We start from the raw sequence: 21,565 nt of genomic DNA, 5'->3' as shown, positions 1-21,565 counted from the left end.
TCTTACAAATGCTAATCAACACTTCTATAATGATCTTACGAGAAATCAAACGCAAAGGATAAACTTTTCTCTGAGGTTATTGAAGTTTGCAATATTGGTAGCGCTCAGTTTTGCTATTTAAATCGGGGTTTTAACCGATCCCAGCAGGAATCCCACCCCGGTTGAGATCCTCGCAATTTAATAGATGGCATGATGGCGCTCGGTGTTGTTCTTCCATGGGAATCCTTCCAAAATGCATCATAACAGATGATAATGGCCTTGAAGTTTGCGCCTGGTTCATCAATGACGCGTTGGAGGCTATCTCGAAACCTCTCTGCTAACGGTGCATGCTTGATCTCAATCATGATAAAGCATTCAGGGAGGACGCATAGTATATGAGCTAAAATTTCAAATAGCTGCTCTTCATCTGGCTCTTCGTCCATCGGTTGTGTTAATCCAAATTTTCCCGGGGACGGGATGTCGTCAAGTATGTCTAGGGCCTGGGAAATGAAGGCCTTCAGTCCATCTCTTGCACTATGCCTTTCTCTTGAGGTGGAGAAGATCCAAATGATGGGAAATAAGGTCGTCTTTCTCAGGAAATGAATTGCATGGCAGGCAAAATTATCAGGTGCAGGTAGTTCAAAAGATGAGCGAGCGTATGTTCCTCGGATTGTTAACATTGGATAGCTTGGATCTATAAGCCAACGACTTAGGCTCTGAAATAATCGATCTGAGCCTCTATCGTTGGGCCACGGATTCCATGATGGATCTCGTTTTGTAAATGAGAGAACCTTTTGAAGAACCTGTTCCGGATCCTGGGCAGGTTGCAGGGTGCGAAGGAAAGCAGGCTGCTCGAATACAGCTTTATTGGATTCATCCCTAACAGGTTCACTATTGGCAAAATTCAGCGACTCCGTTGAATAAGGGATGGCTTCCAGAGTCTCCAGGTTGCGTGTGGCAGATACTGGAGCTCTATCCCTCGGAGCACTCGTCATTGGCGTGCATGAAATGTTCTGGTCTTTATTGGTGTCAATGTGGCTTCTCATAACCGAGAGAAATAGCCTTGCATACGCGGCCGCTGTCGCGGCAGCATATTGTTGCCAGGCTTTATTCTTATGAGAGTCGGCATAGTCGCAAATCCCTCGTATAACTAAGCATGGAGCCAAGTTCATCACACCAGCCGCTTCCATTTCGAAACAAAGCATTCCGTAATTTTCCCCTAGAATATCTCTTTGCTTTGCACTTCTCATGACCTGGTTTCCGGAGCCAATGGGGCCAAAGAATATATGGGGCTGATCTGAAGATCGCTCAATTCGATTGGTAATCTGGCCCTCGCAGCAATGGCAGTTGTCACCAATCGTCGTATGTGGAGAGTCTGGGGCGAACAAAATGTCCTTGTCTTGACCTGGAAATCGAAACTCAGGTCTCTTTTTTTCAGTAATCTTCAAGTATTGTTGCAGTGAGTTGGCTTCCGAATTAGGGTTGGAAATCAAGCTGCTGATTGCAGTCATAAGTAACCGAGGTGGCTGCTGTAGTATACCTGTACTTTGAAACATGCCATTTTCGAGAATTTTCCCCATATCGTACTGCTTAACGGCGGGATGTGACCCGTTCGGATGACTGACAACGACATCACCAAGGCGGATATCATTTTCGGATGAAGGCACACCTCCACCAATGCCCACCAGCAAAATACATTCCACCTGTGGGAAGCTTCGCTGCATGTTTACCATTACTGCACTAGCAGCATTTGTACCGTATTCCCCAGATGGAAGACAAGTTGCAACCACATAGTGCTCTCCCATACGGCCTAATGAATAGTGATTTGTGTCTTGTTGAACCGTTTTCAACTGATGATGTTCTTCCTCAAATAACGTTCTTACGGCGAGAAGTTCCGTACGGAGCGCGCATAGAATCGCGACATCATAGTTTTGGTGTGTCAAATTTAAGGATAGACGCTCCATAGTAAAATGTGAATTGCGTGCTACCGAGTTGGAACAGTGTCAGGGGTGAACATCAGAAATTATGCTCCTCGGTCTCACGGGTTGGCCAAGTCAGCCCGGGCGCTTAATAGATAGCTTCTAGTGGACGCTCTCAATGGGAACCTCTCCACACACTGGCAGTTGTATGAAAGCGCACGGGCCTTTGGTTGGTCAACCTGTCTCGGTGCCCAACAGTCACGCTTCGACCCAGTGGCCTTGCATCATTAACCAACATGCTACCTCTATGTATTATGAGACAATGAAGTCACTTTAAGAACTTTCCTTCACTTTCTTGCTTGTGTTTCCCGAAAAACTTCAGAGCTTAATGGAAAATACTGCCATAATGGCATTTTATATTTTTTGAGGTGTGTTGTTCGATCATGAGTGCTTCAGTGAAGGAAGTAACCCGTCGACACAACATTTCTGAAAATTAATTTATCCCATCAGCCGATTTTGATGGAGTATAGGTTGTCAAACTAATCATACCAGCTCTGAAGTCGATAAATAGCCTCTAAACTATTGTTTCATTTTTGAATCTCTATGATCACTAAGTAATATAGACGGGGCTATCCTAGTTCAACACAGCCACTTTCATAGTCTATTCACCTGACAAAGTACTCGTTAACTAGTAAGTTAGTACCTGCCAGGTAACTTGCTTGCCACTTCACCGCCGAGCCCCCTCACGCTCATTATCACACGGAGTGTGATTCGGGGACTAATACTTTTTTACGTTGCCAAACTCGATGACTTCATGCATTAACTCTACTTCTACCCCTTTACTTCAATTATCTTCAAGCCTAGAATCTGGTACCCACTATGCCCATTCCCCGACGCTCGATGGGCCCTCGGCTCGGGGGCTCTTCAGGGAAACCCGAAACCAGCTCGAAGCCTGCAACCTCTAGCACAGTGAATTCGAGACCTCTCCAGACGTCCTCCTCGGAGACCTTCGGAAGACCTATCCTTGGCGTTGACCGCCCACACTTTTCAGAAAGGCCGTGGCTGGATAATGTCAAGGATACAATTTCTCTCCACTACAGCCCAGCTACTGCTCCGCCACCTTTACCACCACCGCCGCGCATTCACGATCTCGAAAATGGCTACGATGCCGGTTGGTTGTATGCGAATTCGAGCCGCTCGACAACAAGTCTTCCCCCAATTAACCCGAATTCGAGTCTGTTGGGGGGCCATCGACGACCTGACTCTGCGCCGCGGAGTGATCGCCCGGTTACAGCCCAAACAGTGAATCGATTGAAACTACTAACGCGACAACCTCACGCCGCACCGCCCCAGATGGAACCTGGACCGCCGGGCAAGTACCGAAATTGGCCTCATCGAATGAATATGTCGATCACCGCCAGAAAGACGATCAAGACGATCTCAGACGACATTTCGTGCGAACGGACACAAAAGAAACGGAAGCTGAATGCGCTATTGATGAATCAACGCAGACAAGAGAAGGTCTCTAGGAGCTATGGCAAACCAAGGGAAACAACGACAAGGCATTTCTGGGGCCACCAAGACCTTAGACCTATTTCGCCAAGCCTGATTGACCGATCGAGGGTTTGGGCCGTGGAAGACTTTGGGGTGCGGGTAGGAAAGAAAAAGGTCTCCCCACATGGCTCTCTTTCCCCGCCTGGGGTGAACAGTTTCATGAGAGACAAACACGAAATGAATAACTTCGGAGACTATGACACCCACCAACTACATCCCCTCCCTGTAACCCCACCATTCGTGACCGTCATTGACGAGGACCGCACTAAACCTGCCGTCAAATATCCCAAGGGAACACCCGACCGTTTCCGTACGCCGCACCTGCCGGAAACCCAGACCCAAACGCGTCATGGCGACTCGGTACTGATGAGCTATTTAGGCCCAGACCTTCCGGAGGTCGCGGTGCATGCTCGTAACTATCTGTACTCGGACTGGTTGCCCAAGCAGGATCCGTTGCCCGTGGAAAATGAACATTCACAAAGGGGCCAGCACAAATGTGAATACCCAAACTGTGGTCGCTATCTCCGACCACACATGCTCAGCCACCAAACTGAGAGGCCAGAAAAGTGCCCGATCGAGACTTGTGAGTATCCTATCAAGGGCTTTGCTCGTAAATATGATAAGAACCGCCACAATTTGACCCATTTCAAAGGGACTTTGGTGTGCGGTTTCTGTCGAGGCGCGGGCTTTGCAGCGGAAAAGAGCTTCGTTCGTGCCGATGTCTTCAAGCACCATTTGACTTCGGTTCATGGAGTGGATCAGACTTTGCCAGGCAACTGTAAGGGCAAGATTTCGGGGTCCACGAGCGTTCACCCGGGGAAATGCTCGGTTTGCACGACAAGATTCGGCAGTGCTCAATCCTTCTACGACCATTTAGACGACTGTGTTATGAACAAAGTACTTCAGCAGCAACACAGCAACAATATTCAAAAGTGGGCGAGAGGGCTTCATGGATAATTGGCGTGCGGTCCACATGATACAAATATATATGCACGCTACCCAGCTGTGGCAAGACCTTCGTCCAGAAAACCCATTTCGAAATACACACTCGGGCACATTCGGAGACCGATTACTACACCACTTGTAGGCGACTTAAAGGCTGATCGTGCCAACAGGTCAAGGAACAGCCGAAGCCCCCTCTCACGCTACTACTCTATGTCACAATGTCTGGTGAAAGGGGCGTGGTTGATGACTTTGCACCGACCCTTCGGGGTCCAGTCTTGCACAACCTTTGCCGAAGCTATCTATGGTTCTTTTACGCACTGGTCACCTGCCCTGTGGATGGATTTTACTCTCAACTAAAGCGCCCTCTGAGAGATATTGTCTACAGAGTAAAGATCAAACAGCTATGTGGATATATGCCGGCTAGGGGTACTATCTCCTTCTTGGATCTACCAATACCATGTACACAATGAGCGGGACGACACACATAAGCTAAGGGGCTACATACGGCCCAAAATTACGAAAGCCCAAGGACTGTATCTGTTCGAAGGGAAGAAAGTAAGACCTAATCAGATTGGTTAGGAGACAAAGTACGAGGCAGATGAAGATAGGCAATTCAGGATAATCTAGGCCACGCTCCACGTGCCTCTCTAACAAAACCAAATCAAATCAAAAATCAAAGTCAAAGTCTATCTGGGCCATTTTAGGCAAAAAATGGCCATCATAAAGCGTGACTGTGCAACTTCCGTAAGTATATTCGGGCTCATTACCGCCGTTGGGCGAAAGACACCCTGGCAAATCCCAGGAGGTATACTTCTCGAAATCACCCCTGTCATACTAACTCTGGAAATCTTCCATGTGGTCACCATCTGTCGGGACAACGTAGCACCATCCGACTGAGTCCCTCTCATACGGAGTGTCGGTAATTGTCCCAGATAAGCAGCCATTTTGATTGTTCAATTGCCACTTGCCTTGATAACAGCTGGGCCACGTGTACGGACACTTCTGGCTCGTGATGATATCCACGTCGGTTTCCTTGCTCATAGTACACCTTGAAACCTTGCCCTTAGTGGGCCATCCTCTCTTTCCCGAGAAGAGTGACGCTGCCTGAATGGGACCACCTTACCTGGGACTGACAAGCACTTAATAAGTATAGGGTCTGCCAGCCTATAATTGATTGAACACTAGCAAATCAATAATTTCCAGATCTTTGTAGCGGACAACGAGGACCCAGGACCTAATAGGCCTGAGAGCACGAATCCTTCCTCGGATATGGAGCCCTAAGCGCAGTGACGGTCTATTCGGGAGAATAAGAAAGGTCACCGATTCAACTTAGTTTAAATAGTGAGGTACTCCATGCGTTCAGCCAGGCAAAGCTCTTCGATTGCAGTTATCTCCATGGGAGCGAGTCATTCGATTCTGCACCTCTTCTCTGGTCAGAATCTTCACTGTATCCTTGAGAAGATAACCAAGACTAGACCAGACGGTTATGCTGGCCACATTGAATATATTTTCCGTTATCAGCTCCAGCCAGGATCAATTCAGGCCACCAGAAATGTAAAGATACAGCCGGTTCGCGGGCCGAAAGAAGGGAAAGGAGGGAATGATATTTTAGCCGGTTGGCCATGTCAGTGCTTCAAGGGTATTCAAGTCGCTCGGGTGGAGAATAGAGGGACTTCATGGCATTCAGTAAAGCGGCAGAAAATTCATAATAAAATGCAAAAAACATACAACATACAACAGTCAGGATTCGCATGTGGTCACCCACCATACTACTAACTAACCGGCGTGTGGCTTAAGTACGGCTGAGCGGACGGGAAGCCCTGTTCTCCACACCCTATGGTCGTATGTACTGGACGAAGGACTGTAAGGACATATGGAGTATAAAAAAATGTCAGACATGGAGATCAGGTGACACTAGTCCTGCTCCACGCTTTTTTCTCTTGTTTTCTCCTTCTTTCCTCCATGCAACCACAATACTTTCAGATTGCTCTGTCTGTTCGTTCTTTTCTCTTGTAGCAGCAGGCTGTATCAGCTTGTGCTCATTGTTGTTTCTGTTCTCATCCTTGACAAGCGCCACTCGCTGCCAAAAAAGGTAGCGGACCAACTGGCGAGCTTGGTTTATACGGATACGAGTCGGGTGAGTGCTAACTGGGTGAAGCCCGTTTCGGCGCCGTGTGACTGGGGATGATGAGGCAAGTGTGCGGTAGATAGCAGCCACAGCTTGCATGCCTTCAGTAAAATGTTTAAAAGTTAGACTACTAGAAAGTCTATGTAAACAATGGAGAACCGGGCCAAAGTACGAGTCAAAACACCGAGTTTGACGCTTTCTCGTCGCAACTTCATTATTTAGTGATATCTTTGTCTTCGAGGAGTTCGTAAGCCGAGCCCTGAAAAAGACATGCTCGCTCGCTCCCTATCCTGGATAATCGAATCCAATACTAAGGGATATCCAAATTGGCATATCTTGACGCAATATATAAGGGACACTAACAATTTACCATCTGCTTGCACCTCAGCCTGAGACGTACATTGAAATTCTTTCGATGCACGAAGAAGGCATTGTATAAATACATCGGCTCTTCGGACTCGACCATTTCAACCTATTTCATTGAGTTAGTACACCTTTCTGATGACCTCACTTGCTACACAGGCTCTCATTAGAGAACAACCTACATCGAATTTCCTCAAAAAAGTGGGAATCATCTTGTAAGTTTCCATAAGGCTTATGTTCTTCCCAATGCAGGTTCGGGACCCGGCACCAAACTGAAACATGCTTTGTCGCATCTTAGAGAGTTGGGCGGGATCCGCACCATTGCTTTCCAGCCAGCGCTCAGGTCGATATATTTCTGCATCTGGACCAAATATCTCCTTGTTCTGATGTAAAACCCAGGCGTTACACCCCACGACCGTTCCACCTGGCACATACTCCCCACATATCTGTGCGCCTTCACGAGGAGTAACTCTTTCCAGGAGCAAACCCACAGCAGGATGCATGCGGAAGGATTCGCTGATTACGGCATCTAGATAAGGTAGGCTCTTCGCCGCCGTAAACGGCACCACGTCGCCTGCGCCCGTAGAGTCTTTGGGTGAAGCAAGTGCTCCAATTGCGTCAGCCGCGTCGATCTCCTGCATCAGGTTTTGGTAAACACGGGGGTTTTGCAACAGATAGTAGAACACGCTTGACAGGCTGATGGCTGTGCTATCGGAGCCGGCAATAATCAGCGATGCGCACATGGCAGTGATGCGATTATCTGTCAGAAATTCGGGATTCTTTTCTTGGGACTGGAGGAAGCGCTGAAGAAAGTTGACACCTTGTTTGCCAGTGCTTCTCCCCTGGTCATCTACACTATTTTTGCTATGCTCGCGCTGCTGGTCCAGAGCAAATTTGATGATGGTTGCATTCGGACTTTTCGGCCAGAGGCCTTTGGATTCGAGGAACAGCTTGACCGGGTTTTTCACAAAAAGGCGATCCAGCCAGGGATTTTGGCCAATGGCGGTGCCATAGTTCTGAAAAGAATTGATAGCCTCGATAATGTTCGAGATGTCTTGATTCTCCTCCACAAAACCGAGACGCTTCGACCACGTGATTTCACCGATCACATCAAAAGCAAAGAATTGAAGCCACTGGGAGAATGAGCAGACACGTCCCGTGTCGACGAAGAGCTCTTGCGTGCGCTGGAGGCAAAAGGACGTGCAGCTATCCACAAGCGGCTCGTAATCCAGCAATGTGGTGAGCGAAAAGGCGTGATTAACAGATCTCCGAAGTTGGGCATGGTATTTTTCAGATCTGGTAGAAAACCTAGATTTAATCACGTAAGTCAGCCACATTCATTTCTGTCCTGCTCAATCTCCAGTTCCCTCAATTTGCAGCTCTGCAGCATGCTGGGCTGTGACGGGGTCACAGGATAAGACAGTCTAACAAGAATCCAACGGGCGATGTGTTCGTGCCAGTAGGAACGTACAGGTTATAAACAGGGTTACCCTTATTCACGGTAGCGAAGACATCGTAGTATCCGCTCTGCCGAAAAGGTTATGATGTGAAACAATACTAAGCCCAAATCACTTTTGCATTTACCTTCGTGTACCCCTTATTCAAGCCATATATATCCGCAATAGCCGCTGGATCTCCGAAGGACAGTACGTTTGGAGCTACCCGAACGACATTGCCGTACTTTTGGTGAAGGGTGCGATATGTGATGTGGGTATTCCGGTTCCAGACGTCGGTGAGGCGCCAAGCGTTCGTCAATGAAGCAAGGATTGGACCTGGATATCTATTGAGACCTTTGTGATATCTTTGGAAGGCGAGATATATGATAATAGCAGCTGAACAAATCAGGAATAAATGCATCATGACGATATCAGCCGACTCTCGCAGCATCTCGATTCAGTCGCTCCTATGGTTGCTACCACGGGATCAAAGTCAATCTATATTTGATCTGGTATCGATCCATGAGACTGCCGAAATTTATAGATATAATGGAAGTGGACGGGAGGGCTGAGTATAGTCCGTATTGTGCTGACGTCAACTGCCCTAAGGTGAATAGCGATAGAAGTGTGGGGATGTGGCAACGGGATCTCCGGTCCCACTGCGGGGTTCCGGACTCTGCGGCATTCCCGGGGATTATTTGGAGGAACGGGCCTTCGAGAGGATAGTCTGGGAGCCATTGTTCCTCGGCAATCATCCTTCTCAGTGCGGGCGTTGCCGACAGATAGGATGCGTCATTCGTGTTATGTCAAATTCTAAGAATCAATGGCACACGTTTTGAACACTTTACGTCAGGGTAGGGCTTTCAGTGCGTGTAGGGCTTCGCATTCAACTTTCGTATCTAGTCTCAATTTCCCAATGTCTCGAAGTGCATCGCTTTCTATCTCTTTTCGCCTACCCTACATATGCACAGGCTGCGTCTTAGCTGAAAAAACTTCTCACCAACCTCGTTTTCAATCGGAGAATCTTTTGGCCAGGAGCCTCCCGCTGCTAGGTTACGAGTTGTCTTGCGGTAGGTTGTGATTTGACTCCACGGTATACAGCCCCACTTATAACTTCGATTGTTCTCTGCTATGGCTATTGAAAATGGCATGAAAAGCGAGTCGACATGAAAGTGTTTGGTCGACCTGCTTCCAGTCTGCCGAAAGGGAAATATCTAGTGCTACGCAAAAGTTTTTTTTTTATGAGGGAATACCTTGAAGGAGGAGGAAATGGACGGCCGAAGCAGGTGAAAATCTTCTCACTATGGTAGGTAAAAGTATAGAGGCTAGTATTGTTGCCTTCATAAAATATGATCCAACGCTCGCGGTGGTAGTACTTGCTTGGTATGAAGGATCGTTATAAACGAGCAGGCTGACCACCCCTGATCCACGAGCTGTTCAATGAACCAAAGCCAATAAATATTCTGTTCGCAACTTTAATCAAGGTAGGTGACCATATGAAGGATGGTAGGTGATCTTGAAGGTCAATATAAGCGTTGAAAAGATAAGTTGATCAAACTAGGAATGAACAAGTATGGAAGGCTTCAGCAACTTGAAACTGCAAAATTCCTGAACTAGAAGGATTGATTCCCCACACGTATTCTCACATTGAAAGGAGGTGCTTCGTTAATATTGTCTGCTGCGAGGACAAATTTCATTCCTGACCCTGTAAAGCTGCTATGGGGCCAAAGTGGGTAGTCCAAGCTCTGATGCGTTTCCCGAAAAGGAACATGGGAATAGTAAAGAGAAGGATAAAGTACTGAATTCCAACCATTTCCGCAAATGCCTATTTTTTCAATTCGTGTCAGAAACATCTGCTATTTGGTGGCAGGCTAGGGTCGGTCTTACGTTTTTGACACCAGTTGATTCTTGCCAATTAACGGTATATAATGATAACAACATTGCGATGGTATTCCGAATCACAAAGACAATGACTAAGGCCTCACCCGCTAACTATAGATAGTAGTAAGCATGTTAGTTGACATACTGAGTTCATTGTGAAGCGGAAGCCGAAGGGGAAAGAAAAGAGGAAGTCGAAGACATAGGTGAGACCCGGTCCACATGTGGATACATACCTGATTATAGCTGTCTACTGCATACGTAACCACAATGTTCGAGATGGCCGTCACCCCAAATCCTTGCATTGCATAGCCAAAAGCCGCGCCCACCCAAGTGAGTCGATCTGCTGTACAGATGCCAAAGGTCAAAACGCCCATTGGTCCAATGATGGCCGGCAATATTATTGCAGGCAATCTAAACTCGGGTTCCCTTACGCCATGGTTTGCCTTTGTCATGCGGGCAGAAGTGAGGTCGACGAGCTTGCCGCCGAGGAAAAATGCTATGACAGCACCAATGAAACCAGACAGAGCGAGCAAGCCAACACTACCAATCTTCCATCCAAATGGCGGTTTAAGAAATACCCGGCTGGCCGTCATTTGTACTACAATGTTCCTATGCATGAAATTAGTAACTCCAAGGCCAATGGAAGGGAGCTGTGGGCATGCGGTAGGAAAGCCGTACCATCCGACAAATGTGCCAACCAGAAGCCCAGTCCAGAGAATGGGTGGATACACCACCAGGCAAATAGTATTCAGGACAGCCTTGAAGAACGAGACATCCGGCCTGTAACCGTGTGTAAGGGTCATCCAGGGCAGGAACTTCCTTTTAGGTGGATACGCCGAGGCCGGCAGCTCGGTATTAGCAATTTCCCGCTGGTAATTGGATTCTCGGATAGTGAAGACGCCAACAAGGAAGGTCGTACCACCAGCTATGGCCAAGAATCCACTTGTCCAGCGCCAGCCAGCTTCTTGGGTAATGTATGCGCTGATGAGAGGGCCGATAAAAAACCCAGTACTAAGAGCAAAATGAAATAACATCATGCAGTGACCTCGTTCGTGGACGAAAAACAGATCGGCGATTAAAGACGGAACTGTCGCATCGGCTGCAGAGCTAGCAAGACCAGAGATGATACGAGAAGATAGGAGACTTGCGTAGCTAGATGCATAATATGTCCAAACATTAGTCGCCGTTAAAAGGAGAAGGGCAAACAAGTAGACAGGCCGTTTGCCTATGACTCTCGACATGGGGACCCATAACAAATTGCCGACTCCCATGAAGAGCAGATTGAAACAAACGATGTAGCCTGTTCGTGTCTGTGACTGGTGAAACTCGACACTCAGGGGAACGAGGGCGACGACGAGGCTACTGGAGTTAAAGGTTGAGAGAACGGTAAAGAAGCACACCGTCAGACACGTCAAGTACTTTTCGCAAGTTGTCCAATTCTGCAGCGGAGAAAGAGTTATTATTGCTGGACTTGCGCGCCCCGTCCACTTTACTCCTGGCATGAAGTGTAACGGAGACACGCTGGAATGATGATGACGAGGATGAGGATGATGAGTTTGGAGAGCAACTTGCCAAGGGGTCGTTCGGGTCTTGGGTTGGTTGAGGTACCAAAACAAGCCCTTCGAACGGCTTCTCAATAGACTCGTCAACCGTTCCGCATACGGCATCTTCAACGAACTCGATGCGCATGTCCTGGTCATGCTTGGGCAATTCGATGTCTACCATTGTCGGGAATTCAAGATTCTTTGCCTTTCTCCAGCTTTATGTGTGTGACTAGTGAACAATAGTGCTGCTAGAAGGACGAGGTCCTGTTTTCAAACCAATCCCGCTACCATCATCCCAGATTTTATCCTAGGTCTGATGCGGGGTTCATCTGGGGTAACCGGTGGTATTCGGGATATCCGCTATTTACCGAGATGTTCCCACATGTTGACTGCTTGAATGGCCTGCGTTTCTTGATTTTTGGTAGATGTTATACTGTACAGGTCCCGGTACTGCGGAATGAACAGACGATGGGAACTTGGCATACTAAATCTCTGCTGCTTCAAGCAGACTAAGAAGAACAGGCCAGTCTGTTCAGGTTCACTAACAGGCAATAAAAAAACATGGACACTGAATATTGAGAGTATCATTCAGGCTCCAGGTTTCCAGTGTGAACCAACTGAGAGGCAGCCACTCTTTTCTCCCTCTTTCTCTCTTCTAGTAGGTTCGGTCGCCGGGGGATATAAGACTGCATTCCAAAGTTACAAAAGCGGATATTTGCGACGATAAAGATATAGGACAATTTTATTTTCGACTTGGGTCGCGTTTTATTTCATTAGCGATTTTAAATTCCGAGTTCTGTGTAGGCCAAGTGGGGCGATCACAGGTGTGTGACTGATCTGTACAATTTGGTGCCAATCTAATTTTGCGGTTGGTAAAAGAACTGATCCGAGGTCCGGCTTAGTTAATACGAAGATAATCCTTGGGGATAGGGTTCGCTAGTAGATTGGTGCCAGGCTCCACTCCCCAGACCAGATCAATCTTCCCCGCATTTTCTTCCCATCTACCTCTCCTGGTTCCCAGCATCGTCAACTCCACAAACTTTCCTTTATTTAATCAATTTCAAAAAAGGCGCTGTATTTCAGCCTCCGATCATGGATCGCGCTATCGAATACCAAGGCTCGACGCCTAAACGTCTTCGGGCTGCTAGAGCGTGCGAGATGTGCCGGCTCAAGAAAAACAAATGCGATGAACTGAGCCCATGCACCCATTGCAAGCGTACGTGCTAAGCGGCCATAATCGATTGGCTTCTAGTTTTGGTTTTGACGTTGTGGCACCATGTTGCAGATCGAAAAACCAAATGCGTCTATCGTGGAATTCGCAATATGAGAAGCGACCGTAACTGCTATGAGTAAAGCCAGCTATCCATTCATGTATCAATGAGACTTGATTTTGATTATGAGAAAGCTTTAGTTATGTTTGCCAGCTCGAAGAACAGGTCAAGATTTTATCATCCAATCGAAAACACCCCCAGGCCGACAGCGATGCTGGCTCGGGTACCACTCAATCAAATATTGTTGGCCAGAGAGGTGACACGTTGTTGCAACAGGAGCCATCTCAGGCTGACTGCATGCAGATACCTCTTGATACTCGCGCTACAACTGGGTTCAAAGCCGCACGGGAGTTAGTGACCGTAAACCGTCACACGCGCAGCTTCGAGTTCTACGGCAGTTCCAGTTCAGTTGCGATGCTGGTACGGATGGGAGATACCGGTGACCCCAAAGGTGAAGTTCAATGCGAAAACGAAGAATTGCTAGTTTCCGCCCTTCACAACCCAGCCTTCTCTCCAGAACCAATTGAGGCACTTGTACCAGCAGCAGAAACCGGCACAAGTGCGCAATCAGTATCTGTATCAACTTGTCGACTCTTCGTGGACAGCTTCTTTGCCACGCTACATTATATCCACCCTATCCTGAATAAGTCCGCATTTGTCGCGCGGTGTGAGCTTTTATGGACATGTAACACTTCGTCACTCAGTCAAAGCTTTGTTGCACTCTATTACAGCATTCTGTCTTTGGGTGCGCTTCTGAGGCCCAAAGAGGAGGAACTTATTGGCAGTATTGGCAATATGCAACAGAGCAGGAAGTTCTTTGAAGAGGCTCGAAGGCGTTCCAATCCCTGCATGGTGATGGATCTTGAATTGGTTCAATGCAATTTCTTTCTGGCATGCTAACCCTCGCTCCTTTTTCGCCACATGATATTTTCTGACTGGTTGCAAGTAGGCCAAAGTGTGTCAGAACGAACTCAACCCCAATTGTAAGATTTATTAATCAAGTATAGCATCCCTATGTCTAATTTCATCTATAGGGGCGTACATGCACATCGGCCTGGCCATAAGGATAGCCCTTTCCATCGGTATCAATCGCGAGCCACCGCTAAATTCCAATAAAGATCTTGCGTTGCTAAAAGCAGAGTCCAGAACATGGTGGTGAGTAAGCCAACAAATACTTTTGGATAATTTCGTCTGATCATACGGAATAGGGGCCTTTATTTTCTGGAGACGTGAGCGAGTTTCTTGACAGACGTTCCGTTACATTTGATGCTTACCCTGGTATTTAGCGAGATTGCCTTTTCTTTGGGCAGACCGGATACCTTGGGACCAGATCAATACCACAATCGCCACTATCCTATAATTGTTGGAGATCATCTCAGTGCAAAAGCACCATCTGGACTTCTTGAGCAACCGGACTGTGCCATCATCAAATACATGGTAGACCTCTCAAGAATTACAAAATCAATCTGTCTGGACATATATCTGTCAGACTCAACGCTTGAAGAAAGCGTTATGTTAGGGGGTCAAATTGAGCAAGATCTTGAGTGTTGGGTCGAAAGTTTGCCGTCAGCACTTCGCCCACTCAACCAGACGGGCCAAAGAAGACCTTTGAAAGCTGCAATAGAGCCTCAATATGTCAAGAAACAAAGGCTAGCTACCACCATACGTAAGTTTGTACGTGTTGAAACCTTCAAGCTACTGACTATAAGGGCAAGGTTATCACAACTTGAGAATCCTCTTGTTCGGCCCCCTATTGATGAAGTCTTCGACCACCGAGCACTCGTCTACTATTGAACTACAAAGGAAAATCAAAAATTGCCTCGATTCGGCTAGGCTCACAATAGAAATCATTTACGAGACTTATCAGCATCAGGAATTCTTTCGAACCTGGTATTTTTCATCCTTTATCTCCCGAATGTCCTTAGTATACTAAACATCTGTTCACATCACCGTAGGTATTATAACACGACCTATATCATCTTTGCGGCAGCCATAATATTGGTCTATATATTTCAAGAGGCTGGAGAGAGCGAACTCGATGCTCTTCTCAAGCTGGTTGAGATGTCAGTTGAGATTCTAGAAATCATGGAAGAGTCTGTTGTGACGACAAAAGCGGCGATGCTCATCCGAAGAGCCCTATCAAGGGCTCAACGGAGAAATTCAAAGTCGGACAATGATAGCGAAGTCAGTGAAGACGGCAACTTGTTCCCGTTCAAGCAGTCTTGGGGCGCAATCAGCATGAATGACTGTGATTTAGATTTTGGCTTCCCTTTCCAGTTCAGGGACCTGGGAGTAGATCATTATTTCGGAGATCTCATGGAATCTCCCTGAAAGTAATGACACGAAATTTCTGCCTTTCTTTCGCACCTGATTGAATTCTGTTCGGAGCCTTGTAAGGCCTGGGGAAATTTGAGAATATATTACAGACATGCAGATAGGGTAGTTCTGAGGTTGCCGTGGTACGGAGTCCAGCTACGATATTGGGTACAGCCGGCAATAACATGCTATGCTGTGGAGTTTTCGGATTCTTGGTGAGTAAACTTTGGATGGAAAATGCAACCTCCCTGCCTGATTTATATCGTCTTCGATCGAAGGGTTCTGATATGGGTTTATTACCTGGTGACGAAAACTCGTGATAGCCCATGGCGAAAATATGTATGATGCCATAGGCGGCGACCAGCTCAAAGGCAACCGGAACATCCATAGCAATGAGTATTTCATGAAACTGTAATTTTTCACTCTCATTATTATGAACAAAAAAAAACAAGGTAAATAATTGATTGATTAGTGCAGATGAACGTGCTTTATGCTCAATTATGTTTTTAAGAGCCAATCCTCAGGCTTTCCGGACCCCGTGAGCTGATACAGGAGAGGAAACTCCCATAAGACCAGAATAAATGCGGAATCGGGGGAGATTCCGGTTTCGCATTTCGAATGTTGCATACCAAATCTGCCTCGTCTCTTCTGTCGGCTTGATTTACCAGATTTATCCCTCGCTAGTGCGGGGTCCCCGCAAGTCGTAACATCTGCCAGGATTTCTACCTTTCCATCACAACCCCTTCCCTTTTTGTTTATTACCCTCTAGTGAGGATTTCCCCCTGCTAAGCCCTTGAAATTAGGCTATGGGTGGACAGGGTAATAATGCGTGTCTGGGAAGAGCACCCTTGGGCTCTGGGTAGATTAGCTTGGAAACCAGTTTTAACATAGGCATGCCATGCAGCTTTCCAGAACTGTAGATGTTTTTTACCCCGCTTAATTTACCAAATTAGAAAGGCCTGTTGTAGCAAAGATGCCGCTAAGAGCCGGAAGTCGGCAATTCCGGAGTATCAGAGACTCGGATATAAGCTTTGTTCCCCAGCTCCAGGCCTTTTGAGCTGCGAAGCCGAAGTCTAGACAGGGGTCTTTGCTTTTTATGAGCAATCTATGTGCATTGATGGTACTAAACGATCATCTACTTACGCGTTCTTATTCGCGCTTGTCGAAGGTGGCCCCCAATCCATAGGCAACCTAATTCCTGGTGCTGGATTCGTGGACATGAATGGCCTGGGATAGTCGTTTTTTGAAATTGCGGTACCACCTTACGACGATCATTCAGATGAGGTTCCCTTTCACGCGGATACACAAAGGGTAACTCTTTAAGACAGTACTGTTAGACGTCAGGTGACCGGACCTTGTAGACTGACCATCACTTCTTCCTCTTGTTCTTTTCGTCCATACAAGTCATAAATCAGAGACTGCTCTGTTAGTCATTCCTTTCTGCATACTTGTATACCGTAGTCATATGCCCATGTGCTTGAGTCTCCTCTGACCTCCGATTCGCCACTAGCGCATGCGCTGGCACGTATTTGATATATATCACGAATGTGCCGGAAGTAAGTAGAGTTAAATTCGCTCGACATAAAGCCCGTCCATTATCAACACGTGACTCCTCGCGTGCGGGGGGTCGGAGCCTAGAACGATCACCTCATTTATTCTAGAAAGTTTCAATGGAATTTGTTCTTCTCGGCGTTGACATCATTCTCCAGGAAGACCTCAATTCTCTTGGTCATCTTAGGTTCAATGTCCTCCAGGCAGAGACAGGCAATCATGCCCACGACACCAAATGCAATGGAAACCAACGCGACAGTCTTGAGACCCACAACATATGAATCCACGTAAGCCGCGTCGGCTGCTTGAGCGATGCCCGTAGTGATACCGGGAACCTTCATGATAGCTGCTGACCCGAGGGGCAGAGCAGCAAGGACCTGTTGGGCGGTCTGCACCGAAGCACCTGCAGCGATGGCGGCACGAGTAACTTTGGTGATGACATTAGAACTGACTACGTTAGATAGGATAGTGATGTAGACGGTCTGCGAGATGGCACCGCCTGCGAACCGAGCAACACCCCTAACAAAGCAGTCAGCATGGAAAGGATAGAGAAGCCAATATAAGACTTGCCCGAGACCACCAACGATTCCCAAATCGACCTGGTCGGCTCCAAACTGGATATAAGCGATGGAGAGGTATTGACCCCAACCGTATCCCACTGCAGAAAGAAAGGTAAATGCGATACAAATGCCTTGTTGAGAGGGGTTCCCGAGGGCTAAAAGGCTACCAAAAACAGTGGCGACCATGACGGAACCAAACATCTGCCACTTCCAATATTTGATCCAATGTCCGGGACCAGCCAGGCCCAATGCGCCGACCAACACGCCAAAGCCTTGAACTAGGGATAACTTCAAATCCTTGTTCCCCGAAGTAGACGTGGTAAAAAAGACATCAACCATGGTGTCCCAGATAGTGAGGGTACCAAGGTAGAACATCGACACCATCATGCTTGCGATGAAAGGGGCAGTAAAAGTGCGTCCATAATTCCGACGGAAGATGCGGGATGGAGTTAGCGGCTGATTCAGCGGTGCAAATGTCTCCCAGCAAGCGAAGAAGATAAGCATAGCGAAGCCGACCGCTAAGCAAGCGACAACCATAGGGCTGGAGGCAGAGGTATAGGAGGCATAGACGATGCCAGCCAGGATGAGATTCGCCGCTGCAGTGAAAGCTATCGCTCCCACGTAATCCAGTTCTCGCATACCTTGCCGCCACGGAACGCCCCGAGGATGCTTGGGCGGGAAGTATAACGCTGCAATACCGATGCATGAGCAGCCCATGACAATGGACATTCCGTACAGAAGCCAACGCCAAGCGCCATGAGCGATGGCATAGCGGCCAGCCACGGGTCCAATGATAACGTCCACGTAGTTGATACTGTCGACAAGAACGACTGCTGCAGGCCGCCACTTATTAGGAAGGAGCTCCGGGAGCGCAAATGCCGTCAACTGGCAGTTACCGCCACCGAAGCCGATGATAGCCATAGCTGCAATGAGGGCAGAGTTGGACTTGGCTGAGGCACCCACAATACCCCCGACTACGACGAGGACGTTACCAAAGATGATGAACCAGCGCCGGCCAAAGAGATCAGAATTGGGACCGCAGACCAAGAAAGCGACGACAGCACCAAGGTTATACACGGCAGTGATCCATGTACCCTGAGAAGCATCGCCCAGTTCGGCTGCGATCTGATTCTGGATTCCGGCAAGACATGGGACGGACCAGTAAGACACAGAACCGGTCACAGTGAGCATCTAGAAAGGTCACCTCTTTGGTCGGCCGAGTCACTTTATGGAAGTAGCTTACAAAGATAACGACCCAGGTCTTGAAGGTCACAACATATTTCACATCGGTCTCTGGCTGAAAGTTTTCAGTGCCTGCTGTCGGGACGTAATGCAGTTTCTCCAGGGTTGTAGGGTCGTCTGGGACCGTCTCGGCATGCTCTGCCAGGTTTGTCTTCACAGGATGAGTGAGATTGGCGGCGGCGGTCATGGTGAAGATAGATTTAAACTTGATCACCTGTTCATGAAGAAAGAATTAAAGCGACGGCAACTTTTCAATTCCAGTATGGTGTAGAGGTCTATTAGTGTTCAAGCGAAGCGTTAGGGTTGAAGCCGAAAGACCCCAAAGGCTCGAGCATAGCTTTCGTCCGAGGCTGAGGGTCCTTTAATAGACGGAATTTGAAACCTTGGTTACTATACTGGATGGCCTCGGGCAGTTCAGGTATGAATAAATAGTAGTAAGGTTGGGACTGAATGAGGTACCTTACGAATAGGCTAGAACGTGGCCGAGGTCCATATTACCTCGGCCAACGTTGTGGAAACCATACGGAGCGCGTGGATTCATAAGAGTGAAGGAACGCAATAACCATCACAGACATTTTGCTCAACGTTACCAGCATGGCGTGTATGTACTTGAGGCCCCTGAGAACAGTGAATAATATAACTGACCCTGTCACCTAGTCCCCCTTGCCGCCGCCATCGCGGGCACTGCTGTTGCCGCAGCTTACCTCGATGCCAAATTTCTGATTCACCATGATCTGACATCAGGCTCCTTTGATCGAGAAAAACCGGTCTCCTACATCAGCAAAGTCGTGAGAGAAGACAGACAACTCACTTACCATGTTCTCGAGGACCAGGCCACTGGCAAGAACGCCAACACCATATTCCTTATCTTCGAAGGTCGAACATGGACATATAAGCAGTTCTTCGCAGACCTCCAACGGGTGGGTAATTGGCTGATGAACGATCTGGGCATCGAGAAGAATGAAGTTGTCGCCATCAACGGCGGAAACAGCCCTGAATACCTCTTGCTATGGTTCGGCATCGATGCCATTGGAGCCGTCCCAGCATTCATTAACTGCAACCTTACCCTCCAGCCCCTAGTACACTGCGTCAAGCTCTGCGAGTCCTGTTACCTAATCTGCGACGAGGACGTACGTCAGCTCGTCGCCCCAGCAGAAGAAGAGCTCAAATCCTTCGCCATCCCCTGCCAACCAATCTACTACTCCCGCAGCACCATTGAGGCCCTCTCCAATACAACAACGACTCGCGAAGACCGCCGCAAAGGCCTCGACCCAGCCTCATTGCGCGCATTGATCTACACATCCGGCACAACCGGCCTCCCCAAAGCAACCAAAATTTGGACGTCCCGCGAAATTAGCACTGGCCGCAGCGTAGCCGAGTACTTACAATTGAGGGCCGGCAAATCGCGCATGTACACTTGTCTACCCCTGTACCACGGCGCCGCACACGGCCTCTGCGTCACACCATCAATCCACGCTGGGAGCACCATTATCCTCGGTCGGAAATTTAGCCACAAGACGTTCTGGCTAGAAGTCTCCTCTAACAACGCAACGATAATTCAGTATGTCGGCGAACTCTGCCGCTACCTAGTGAACGCGCCAATCCATCCCCTTGAACGAAAACACAAGGTGCAAATGGCATGGGGCAACGGCATGCGTCCGGACGTCTGGGAAGTGTTCCGAGAACGCTTCAATATCCCCGTCATCAACGAGCTGTACGCCGCGACGGACGGTCTTGGTAAGAGCTTCAATCACAACCGAGGCCCCTTCGGCGCAAACGCAATTGGTCGACGAGGGCTATTATGGAACTGGTATAATGCCGAGAAAGAAGTGCGGGTAAAAGTCGACGTCGTCACCGAAGATATTCTTCGCGATGACACTGGCTTCGCGATTCCATGCAAACTCGGCGAAGCTGGAGAAGTACTGCATAAACTCGACCCAGCTCAACCAGACGCACTCTTTCAAGGATACTTCCGCGACAAACCTGCCAGCGAAAAACGGAAGATTAGCAATGTGTTCAAGAAGGGCGATCTCTGGTTCAGATCTGGGGATATGCAGCGGCAAGACCCTGACGGATGCGTCTACTTCGTCGATCGTCTTGGCGATACGTTCAGATGGAAGAGCGAGAACGTCAGCACGAGCGAGGTCTCTGACATTGTCGGCAAGTTCCCACAGTTTGCTGAGACAAATATCTACGGTGTGAGTGTCCCGCACAGCGATGGGCGAGCTGGCTGTGCGGCGGTTGTCCTCGCGGAAGGCGTGGACTTGGATCAAGTTGACTGGAAGGGTCTCGCTACATACCTTATTGGGACACTACCGAGGTATGCCGTACCGATTTTCATTAGGGTGGTCGCAAATCTGGAGTATACTGGGACGATGAAGTTGCAGAAGGGACGGATGAGAGCGGACGGAGCGGATCCGAGTAAGATGGGTGATGATAAGATGTGGTGGCTGCCGATCGGGGGAACGGAGTATGTGCCATTCGTGGAAAACGATTGGGAGCGATTGAAGAATCGGAGTGCGCGACTATGAGACCAGATGATCTGGAAGAGAGATCTGGAGCATCTGCTAGAGCACGCCAGGAATGGAACAGTGATTACGCACAGCTCGCCAGGGACAATTGCACCACCCGAGTGACTCTATGGTCGCTTCCGCTGTGGTGTTGGGACCTTGGTGTTGTACTTTGAGCCTCCCCTCAAGCAGCTGAAGCACTGGGTGTGGTGATCGCCATTTTTGTCTTTCTTCGGCGTTAAAGACTTTCCAGTCGGGCCTCCTGTTAAAGTTCATTACCTTGGCATGAAAGGTACTTGTTTCCAGCTATTGGAGACTCTCAAATGTTAACTCGTTTCGGCATCTCTGCCTATCTATGATTCTGGT

General features: G+C 48.2%; 7 protein-coding genes across 7 annotated transcripts; 3 read left to right on the top strand and 4 right to left on the bottom strand.

Moving 5' to 3' along the window:
* Window positions 1-113: 113 nt before the first annotated feature.
* On the bottom strand, window positions 114-1,943 carry N7503_004553 (uncharacterized protein; the record flags this gene model as incomplete). Its single annotated transcript, XM_057064100.1, has 1 exon — window positions 114-1,943. One exon carries the CDS (start codon window positions 1,941-1,943, stop codon window positions 114-116), a length of 1,830 nt encoding a protein of 609 aa, XP_056921843.1.
* Window positions 1,944-2,777: 834 nt separating this feature from the next.
* Window positions 2,778-4,409, top strand: N7503_004552 (uncharacterized protein; the record flags this gene model as incomplete). Its single annotated transcript, XM_057064099.1, has 1 exon — window positions 2,778-4,409. One exon carries the CDS (start codon window positions 2,778-2,780, stop codon window positions 4,407-4,409), a length of 1,632 nt encoding a protein of 543 aa, XP_056921842.1.
* Window positions 4,410-6,883: 2,474 nt separating this feature from the next.
* Window positions 6,884-8,775, bottom strand: N7503_004551 (cytochrome P450; the record flags this gene model as incomplete). The annotated part of the gene is made up of 4 exons (XM_057064098.1): window positions 6,884-6,997; window positions 7,071-8,196; window positions 8,360-8,415; window positions 8,473-8,775. The coding sequence occupies 4 exons, from the start codon at window positions 8,773-8,775 to the stop codon at window positions 6,884-6,886; spliced, it is 1,599 nt and encodes a 532-aa protein (XP_056921841.1).
* A 1,242-nt stretch (window positions 8,776-10,017) lies between these two features.
* N7503_004550 (uncharacterized protein) lies at window positions 10,018-11,930 on the bottom strand (the record flags this gene model as incomplete). The annotated part of the gene is made up of 5 exons (XM_057064097.1): window positions 10,018-10,149; window positions 10,212-10,316; window positions 10,439-10,814; window positions 10,884-11,564; window positions 11,614-11,930. 5 exons carry the CDS (start codon window positions 11,928-11,930, stop codon window positions 10,018-10,020), a joined length of 1,611 nt encoding a protein of 536 aa, XP_056921840.1.
* A 1,117-nt stretch (window positions 11,931-13,047) lies between these two features.
* N7503_004549 (fungal specific transcription factor domain-containing protein) lies at window positions 13,048-15,351 on the top strand (the record flags this gene model as incomplete). The annotated part of the gene is made up of 9 exons (XM_057064096.1): window positions 13,048-13,085; window positions 13,155-13,685; window positions 13,752-13,890; window positions 13,970-14,003; window positions 14,055-14,175; window positions 14,229-14,249; window positions 14,307-14,686; window positions 14,736-14,910; window positions 14,976-15,351. 9 exons carry the CDS (start codon window positions 13,048-13,050, stop codon window positions 15,349-15,351), a joined length of 1,815 nt encoding a protein of 604 aa, XP_056921839.1.
* Window positions 15,352-17,003: 1,652 nt separating this feature from the next.
* Window positions 17,004-18,876, bottom strand: N7503_004548 (trichothecene efflux pump protein; the record flags this gene model as incomplete). Its single annotated transcript, XM_057064095.1, has 2 exons — window positions 17,004-18,638; window positions 18,691-18,876. The coding sequence occupies 2 exons, from the start codon at window positions 18,874-18,876 to the stop codon at window positions 17,004-17,006; spliced, it is 1,821 nt and encodes a 606-aa protein (XP_056921838.1).
* Window positions 18,877-19,283: 407 nt separating this feature from the next.
* On the top strand, window positions 19,284-21,220 carry N7503_004547 (uncharacterized protein; the record flags this gene model as incomplete). Its single annotated transcript, XM_057064094.1, has 2 exons — window positions 19,284-19,290; window positions 19,347-21,220. The coding sequence occupies 2 exons, from the start codon at window positions 19,284-19,286 to the stop codon at window positions 21,218-21,220; spliced, it is 1,881 nt and encodes a 626-aa protein (XP_056921837.1).
* Between the last annotated feature and the right edge of the window lie 345 nt (window positions 21,221-21,565).

The sequence above is a fragment of the Penicillium pulvis genome (assembly GCF_028828015.1).
Source record: "Penicillium pulvis strain IBT 33274 chromosome Unknown contig_23_segment0_segment0, whole genome shotgun sequence".
NCBI classification, from domain to species: domain Eukaryota; kingdom Fungi; phylum Ascomycota; class Eurotiomycetes; order Eurotiales; family Aspergillaceae; genus Penicillium; species Penicillium pulvis.
This window is presented reverse-complemented; position numbering and strand designations above follow the sequence as displayed.